At 40.6% G+C, this 9,310-nt stretch overlaps 1 protein-coding gene across 2 annotated transcripts in view; it reads right to left on the bottom strand.

Moving 5' to 3' along the window:
* Positions 1 to 1,715: 1,715 nt before the first annotated feature.
* The window catches only part of Sema5a (semaphorin 5A), a 359,154-nt gene continuing 351,559 nt past the window's right edge, over positions 1,716 to 9,310 (bottom strand). Inside the window, exon 12 of one of the 2 annotated variants that reach the window (XM_029543945.1) lies at positions 1,716 to 1,930. In XM_029543945.1, coding sequence (XP_029399805.1) covers positions 1,753 to 1,930 — 178 coding nt within the window. In that variant the 3' untranslated portion in view covers positions 1,716 to 1,752. The remainder of the gene's footprint in view (positions 1,931 to 9,310) is intronic. The other variant, XM_021208315.2, reaches the window with a different exon arrangement.

Here is a 9,310-nt window from a genome sequence, read left to right as displayed (position 1 = left end):
ACAGGGGAATGCCAGTGCCAAGAAGTGGGAGTGGATGGGTAGGGGAGCAGGGGCGGGGGGGGGAGGGTATAGGGAAATTTCAGGATAGCATTTGCAATGTAAATAAAGAAAATATCTAATAATAATAATAATAATAATAATAATAATAATGATAATGATAATAATAATAACACAATGGGTGCAGGGAGAAATGTTCTCACCATTTATGAGAAAGCACAGTTAAGCTGCCTGCTACTGCACATTATTTAATTATTAAAAATGCAAGGACAAACCAATGCAGAAGGATGCCTTGCCTCTCCGTGAGGATCTGTCTGCAGACTGACATTTTGGATTTTGTTCATTATATTTTTACCTTCTGCAAAAACGTTTAGGGGGACTGCCTTTGTGCCCTTAACAGGTTCAGCACTGAAAGGGGGATTTCTTTAGTTCCTGGTATTTTTCAAACCATTGTTGAAGACATGGAAGAACATTTCCCATTGAAATCAAAGACCTAGCACCGCAAAGTGGTTCTAAGATATGCTTCTCAACGTTCCTAGTGCTGTGACCCTTTATTATAGTTCTGCATGTTGTGTTGACCCCTCAACAAAAAATATTTTTGTTCCTACTTCAAAATTATACTTGCTACTTCCTTGCTCCTGTTATGACTCAAGATAAATATCTGATATGTAGGCTACCTGATATATGTCTCCCGTGAATTAAAGGGTCATGTGATCCTCCCAAAAGATCACAACCCATGGATTGAGAACCTCTAATCTAACCCCAGATGGGAGCTACGCATGCCTAGAAGTGATGATGTCCACACAGGGTCCTTTGTGCCAAGGACTCACCACCCACAGCAGCATCTGGGAAGGATGCTGAACTTCCAAATTTCTCTCTGCTCCATTTCCTTCTAAGTTGAAGAAGAAGCATCATTAGTATATTGTTTGGATCTGGAAGGGGCAGCTTCTGGAAGTTGCACTGACAAATCAGAAGCCTGAGGTATGTCTAATACATTCAGGGACAGTAAATATGTAGGCTCTGCTTCTGCTCCCGCCTTGCAGAGGTGCTTACAGCCAACAGGCAGAGATCCACAGCTGGCTCACACAGAGTAACGAACTGCCCCACGACCTACTTTGAGTATACTAATGTTAGCAGTCTCAGTTCATATGCTAGAACACAAGAAAGTAATGTCTTGCTGTCTGGGGCAGAAAATAAAGGAAAACTGTTTTCTGCAAGCGAGGACCCAAGCAGACGAGCTGAGAAAACGGTGAGCTTTGCTTTTCTTGGATTCGGGGTCTGCCTGTAAATGCAGGCCTGTTTCTCTTCGTTCCTCAGGGTCCCACAGAGGAATGCACACAGGGCTGCTGCTGCCAGGTTTTCCCGTGACCCTGACCAAGGTCTGTGAATTTGACCCACATGGTGCCACAGTAACATCCTTTAACTCATTCTTCAGATCTTCACTTAGGTTAGCTTCTGGAATTATAGCTGCCAAGGGAAGTGAATGAGTATGGAAGTTCACATTTTATTAGTGTCACAGGGACGAGAGTTCACACCAAACTATAAAAAAAAAGGTGAAAACTGTAAAAACCATGATCTTATGCTCAACAGCGCATTGAATCTTAAGAATTTCAAATCAATGTAAAACATATGAGAACATCTTGCAAGCTCTCTGTGGCGGGCTTGTGTGGCACTCCTACAAGCCAGGAATAGATCAAGTGGAGATACACAAATTTGTTTTGGGTTTGCAACAATGGATCTACTTCGAAAGGTAAGCTATGTAGGTCTGCCTCGAACGGACAATGCTTTTGGAAGTTGGAGAGGGCATGCACATACCGGACAGGTGGGGATGCTCTGATCCCACTGGGTCATGCTCAGACTCTCCTCCAGGCTGGTGCACTTCTTCATCACCGCATCCCAGCCACAGTAAGGGTCCTGAGCGCCAATGCAGGCACTGAAAGCACACATGAAAACACACTGACTGCGCAGTTCCTTCACTGTAAGAAAATATCCACAGGATGTTCTTGGGAATGGAGATCACTCAAGTGTGACCTATGAAACACACCTAGGTGAGGTGGGGACTCAAGGAAGGACAGAAAAATCTCCTTCATCCTGCCTTGACATTAACTCGATGTGATACACTGGAGCTGGGAGGGACCCAATACTGAAGTAGCTCAAAGTAACACATTTATGTTCATAGCTCTCGAGAAGGGCCAGGGAGACATTGCTCACGGACAGAATGACATGTTCAGCATGCACCTCACCTTGGGATTTGCCCTGCCTGTGACCCCATTTTCACAAATATGGGTGACTACCACACAGCTACACTTAGAGAACCATTCAAAGGGCTCAAGTTCCTTTTATTTTTTTTTCATTAAAAAATTTTTTTTTTTTTATTAAAGTAACATGACTACTAGGTTAAATACAACTTTCCAAAGGGGAGGCATTTGATGAACTCCTTCTTCTCAGGGCCTTCCTCGCTTGCAACGCCACCTGGAGACCTGAAATAAGCGTTCTGGATTACAGTGAAGGATTAGGGCTCTGAAACTCTGCCCGCAATAACAGTTTCGTCTTTCTACAATGCTGAAGGTTCTGGTTGTTTTAGCATTCCATTCCTCCTTAAATATTACAGCTGCTATCCAAACACAAATGCCTATTCAATAGAAAGACCCCATACTTATAATTTCCTCTTGGTCTACACCAAACCAATCATTAGGACTTATTATTTTTGGAAGTTGGGTCTCTTAAAGAGGCCATGTGGAAAAGAAGAGTTTCCAATGAATGTAGCCATGGTGAAAGTGGCATTTAGTTTTTTTTTCTTTCTTGGTTCTTATTTCTTCTTAAACTCAATAAGAATAAAGATTAAAAAATCAATGAATTTAAGGTACTTCATTAGAAAAATTCACATCAACACGGTCAAAAACTTGGGTAAAAGTAGTTATTAGTATTATCTAATCTCTCCTGACAATAATTTTGTCACTTAGATTTAAATATTTGCTATGGTGAAATCAAATATTAATATTTGATATACTACAGCATAATTATGAACTTTAGAATTGTTACCAGGCCAAGAAAACTACAGTGGTAGGATTTAGAAATGATTCTCAGGAAAATAGCATCTTACTGTTGAACACAATCAAACACAGTGCTTCCGACAAATTTTTATTTTTCCTTGCTCCACATCAGAAAAGACAGACAATTTTGTCAAACACTCGGGTGAAAGGATCTCAGCTGGATGGGGCACTGGTCTCTGAAGCAACAGAGGCTAGTCTCCGAAGTCTGAGCACTGAATCAAGAACCTTTGAGGCCCATTAAAGACCAAGGCTGCCCTGTAAATACCTCACACTTCAAAGGGAAAGCAGAATACTGAGAAGAAAGCATGTTTCTTTCACACACTTGAGTCTCTTATTTATTCAGACAGATAAATATCTCGTGAAGAACTTGCTCTACGGAGCAGGATCCGGTACAATGGGTTCAGCTGTGTAAAAGCAATCTTTGGACCTGTCGGTTTATCTTCCACTTGGCTCAGACTGCTGTAACTTACTGTATTTTATGTGGCACATTGTCTGCCTCTAGACAAGGCTGATCTTGAATTAGATGTCCCACTACCTTGGTATTCCAGGGCCTGGGATAGTAAGCAAGCACTCCCATGACTAATACTACCATGTAGTGTGTTTGATTTTGAACTTGTATGTGAAGCACAGGGAGACTTTGACCCAACTTTCAGTGGACTATGCATATAGTATAAGGATGGGAAATTCCATCTCAGAAAGACCTACATCAACTGACAGTAACCCTTTATCAGGAAAGAAAAGGAACCATGCTATACTGAATTCTTATCCTATTGCATACCTTCCATCTCTTTTACCACTCTTATGATCACATACACAGAGAATCCGAGTTCTTGCTCATTGTCTCTATTCAGGGTCCAAATGAGTCCCAAGTTCATGATGTTTTTATATGTAGGATGTTTTTTCAGCACATGGGAATGGTTATATTCTAAAATTGTGAGTTTAGTAAATTATACAGCAATAAAATTCTTAGGGGGAGCTCAGGCATTGCTGCTATTGAGGGTTTGGGGGTAGGTTTAGAGACAAAGATGATACTGAGGCCCAGATTTTCCATGGAACTGTGTGCCCAGCTGTGCACCTGAAGCTCAAATGTAGGAGGCTTGTGGCATAGGTATCAGTTGGGGGTCTGTATTATTAGTAAGGCCTTTCAGCTGTGCTTCTCCAATGACAAATAAAACTATCCAGCTGACTGGTTAGAATACACCAATTACTTAGATTTTCATTTAGGCCAGCCAGCAACATGCTGTCTTTAAATATGAATCAGGAAGGAGACTCCCCAAATTGTTTGTTAGCGACAGCACTACTATGGGAAACTCAGAACCTATAGGAGTCAATTTTACCTGTGGATTATTTTTAGCACACTTGGCTATGCTTAGGCACCTGTGTGTCACTTCTACCACTGTGGTGGTAACATGATTACACTGAAATAGTGCACAAATAAGAGACCAGGGAGAAAAACATTTATGATTCAGAGGTCTAGGGAGGAGAACTTGGCACTGTAGAATACAAGTAGACTACAGTGTATCTATAGGATGCTGGGCATACAATATTTTGACTTTTACTATGTAGCCAAGGTTGCTATATGTGTTATTATTGCCAGAAGTAGATTTATCATGGAATGAAGGTTTACTTCGTGTGATTCACTGAAATGATCAATATTGGTGATTTTGCATCTATAATACTATACTATCTTTAGTGAGACACCTCTCAAATTGGGCATACTTCACACCCTGCATAATGAAGCCTGGGCGCTTTCCTGATAATTGCGCGATGAGCAGTAATGTAATGTGCAGTTATTAGCACTAGTGGAGGTCACAGAGGCTTATGTTCTGCTTTCCATCACAGTTTGAGTTTCCTCTTCACCTTGGTAGGGCTCAAGAGGTATTATGACAATGCTAAAGGACATTGTGCTCCAGCCTGACTCCTCCTGGGATCCCTCTTACAGAGAGCTCTGTACTGTTGTAAGTAGCATGTGGGTGCATGGGATTTCCCCTCTATATTTAAGTAGTTACAATCATTGCATGCATACAGAATTCACCATTTAATAGCACCAAAGTCACCCACTGAGTAAAAAATTTATTGAATGTGTTGCCATGACCTGGTGCTTAGTTCTGGAAGCTGAGAATTAGAATACCAGTAATAATTCAGATAAGGCTTAAGAAATAATTGGACATTAGGTGAGGGGATTGGTTCCTAGCATGGTATAGAATCAGGTATAATGATAAATCCATTTTGGGATAAAATGTAATACAACCCCAGAAACCTTTGACTCAATTCTACATTAGATATTCAGATAATTTTATTTATGGCAGAATTTCTCATTAGTCTCTGAGCCCCACACAGGCAGGGTCAGGGATGCATCATTTGTCATCATACACTCAGGAACTGGCTTCGTGTTTAGAATGTATTAAGCGCTATAAATACATTGCGAATGAGCTGATGAAGGAAAGCCATAGACTTCCCAGCTAAGCCAATGAATGCCACTGTGGTTAAGGTTTCACGACACTGAGATTTGGAAATCAATAAACTAATTGTGGAAGGGGAATATTTACTTTGTAAAGTGGATGTTCATCAAAAGCTCCTCCTGGATGCTTGCATGATAGTAAGGAGTTGACTGAAGGTGTCTCACTGGGACCATGGAGGGTGATGTTATTTTCTCAGCATGTGGTAAACTTTGCAATTGGGCAGATGGTGTCTGTAGAACACTTAATTAATAACAGTGTCAACCTATTACGTCTACCTTTGAAAACTTTGCCCTTTAAAGCAACGGATGTCCTACAGTACTTAATTTCCATACTAATTTTCTTAATGAGGTATTAATTCCTTTACCTTAATGACCCCATTACAGTGATTGAATTAAGAGTGGCCAGACACCAGCTCTGCCCAGTGAAATCCAAGATTTTTTTCTTAATGGTTCCATCTTTCCTTCCGGTTTTGTAAAACACAGTTCTAGAGGTGTTTATTTCCTGATTCACCTATGGTTGTATCTGTTCTCAACTATGTCACATAACAGGAGTACCAAAGAATCACAGCCTTCCACTCATTTACTACTTACATTGCCTTATCGTTCTAATTCTCCATATGTTAGCCACCCTCCACTAGGCTATGAGAAGACAGCAGGGAATTCAGAACAGGCCCCACATGGCAATTCATCAAATATATACTGAGCCTCTTTGGAGGTGTACATGGTGCTGGAGGCCAAAGGAACCTGAAAACAGAGGCCAAGCCAGGCCTTGGCGCTAAAGATGATGCATCAGGATAGCACTTGTGCTGTTCTTAGCTTCTGCTCTAAGGCTATAATCATTGCTGCTTACACATACTCTCTTAGATTCAAGTGTATCTCTCATATACAGAATGCAAGCTCTATGACCTGGTGGGCTAATTTGATCTTACATAGGTAAAGAGTGTCAAAAAATAGAGAATACACAAGAGTTTCCAAAGTGTTGAAATTCTACAAAATTCAGGAAAAAATTAGGTTTCGTAATACATCTTTGCAATTTAATCATTTTACTAAGTTTAATAAGTTGTTTCTGTATTTACATATGCGGTAGAAGTATACTGCTTTAACTCAGCAATAAGTGGATGAAAGTCTGTAGACTACATGGACCCTGCTGAGTCTTACCTAAACAGTACAAACACAGGGATGTTTTCACTCCAGCACCGTGACAACCGTTCTTAAGTCCATGAAGCCACGACATACGATATGGCTCAGTAGCAACAGATGGACTACATAAGCTTCAGCAGAATGCTACAAAATATTCAGAACCTGGAACAGCGGGTGTTCAGGAGTTGCTGCGAAATCACTTCCTTGCCACCTCCCTCCTCTGAGAATTCTAGGGCTGATCTCATGAAGCTGGACCCCATCACTTAAGAGATGGTTGTAAGTTCTCTTATGGCTCAGCATCGAAGGGTAGACCTCTACATAAGCAGGTGCCTTGGCTGTCTTGTGGCACAAGTCCCAGACTCTACTCTTTGGTATCTTTCTGTGGAGTACTGTGACTAAGAGATTATTTTTTTCTTGTCTTGATTGGTTGTCTAAGTTATAAACTCTCTGAATCCAAAAGCAGCTTGTATATTTGACATGTCTATTTATTGTCAAGCTCTGCTCAGCCCATAGCTTTGGCTTGTCATGATGACCACACATCAGGGAAAAGCTCATTCTTTGATACAGAAATTTTATACTTGGGAGTGTTTTCCTTTCTTTTCCAAGGGACATTTCCTGAGCTGTGGATCTAGTCGGTGAATATATACTTCTTAAAATGACTATAAAAACCATGTGTCAAAGGCCCTCCCACGAATCTTCCACACTTTCACTTGCTGAGAGTTGGAGAGCTGTAACTATCTTAGGACTTGCAAGACTTTCATAGGTGGGAAGGCAGAATAGCCTGACTTCTAGATATGACTATGAAAGCCTGAGTCACGTGGTCACCTCTGTCTCCCGACTTGGTAAAATGGGAACTCTCCAAGTCCAGTGTCCGAGTCTATCAACACCCTAAGTGCCAGGTTATGATTTCATATTGGTGGATAAGCCAGGAAGAGATTAGTTAGTAGCTGTTGTGCCAGCTTCATCCTGTCCTCTGTCATCTAGAACTTTTATTTCTTCCAAGGCTACAGATTAACACTGGGAGTGGACACCAAGGGCCCAACAGGTGGCACTCATGAGGTATTGACCTACAGCTGTGATGTTTGATCTCTGATACCTCAAAACCTTGCAAATATCAGCTCATGTTAGGAAAGAGATAAATATGTGTGCTCAGTCATCACATAGAAATGATATTCACAGATATGACTTCCACTCCAAGAACCTGGGTTTGGCTTCATCATTTGTGTGATTATCTACAAGATTTATTAAATGGCAGCATCCAACCATGCTAATGTTAAAATAAATATATTTAGTCACGTTTGTGATAAAACTTGACTAAACTATAACTTTAAGGTATTTTTCTTCTAAAATAACTTCTAGAGAAGTGCTCGTGACAGCAGCCTGTTTTCTGAGCTACAGTGAAGATGAACAGTGGACCGGCAGCAGCCTCTTCCAAGGATGTAGGGTCACCCTGAGAAAAGCTGGAACAGATACTCAGTTTGGGATGCTTTGGGAACCTGTTCTATGCTGGTTTTATCTGCCACAGGGCAAGGGCAAAGATGAGGAAGCTGATAGGAAGACAGCATGGCTAGAGCATCTCATGTTCTTGGTCCTAGAGCAGCGGTTCTTAATCTCCCTAAGTGTTTCAATCTTTATTAGTTGTAGTGATCCACAATCATAAAATTATTTCCTCACTACTTTATAACTGTAAATTTTCTACTGTTATGATTCATAACATAAATATCTTTGTTTTTCAATGGTCTCCTGGGGCGTTGCAACCTGCAGGTTGAGAACCTCTGCCCTACACAGTCTATCTTGAAAAACAATGTAGCAGAAAGTGAACTCCATGGCTCACGAGATCAGACCCTATCTGTGGTGACTTCTCAGCACAGAGGGAACCATCAATATCGCATGGATGTGGGGGCAGACAGGCTGGCTCTGGTCTGAGGAAATCACTGAAGGAGGTATGTGACTTTGAGTGGGACACTAAACTGACATCTGGACTTCCAACCTTTATGGGAACACTGAGAGTTTTAGCCTTGACTCAATAATCAAGGAAAATGTTGCAGAAATATAAAAACTACTGTGAAATTACATAGTCTTTGAAAAACAGATAACCAACAAAAGGAAAAATATAAAGATTCTCGTGAGACAATTTTCTCCTTCAAAAGTGTCATATTTATATTTGAGGCACATTATTTGCAAAGATCACTTTCTCTTTTTAAATATTGCAAAGTTTCATTTATGAAATAGATTTCCTAAAATTATAACCAAATTATTGATAGCTTACTAAAAAATGGCATTTGGCAAAAAAAATTTTTTTTACATAACCCTATTATTAGCTCATTCCTAATCAGTGTGCTTCACTAAGCATATTTATGGAGAATTAAAATTGTTTCTCTAAAAAACAAAATACTATATTTTCCATAAATAATTTTAAAAAATCCAAGCATGCAGTGTTTACAAAACAGAGTCTTCTTGTGAGTGTTAACTGGGGAGGCTATGTCGTCCTTCCATACGAAGAGGACACTTGGAGAAGCACATTGGAAGGCACACAGAGGGATGCTTGGTTCATAGTGTTTAGAATTTCTTTCTCAGAGGGAATACTAAGAGCCAAACACAAGCATACCAACTGTGGCACACAGAAGCCCAGTGTATGGGCTCACAGTGGAGCTGGGCT

This window comes from Mus pahari, chromosome 11 (genome assembly GCF_900095145.1).
Source record: "Mus pahari chromosome 11, PAHARI_EIJ_v1.1, whole genome shotgun sequence".
Lineage (NCBI taxonomy): Eukaryota > Metazoa > Chordata > Mammalia > Rodentia > Muridae > Mus > Mus pahari.
This window is presented reverse-complemented; position numbering and strand designations above follow the sequence as displayed.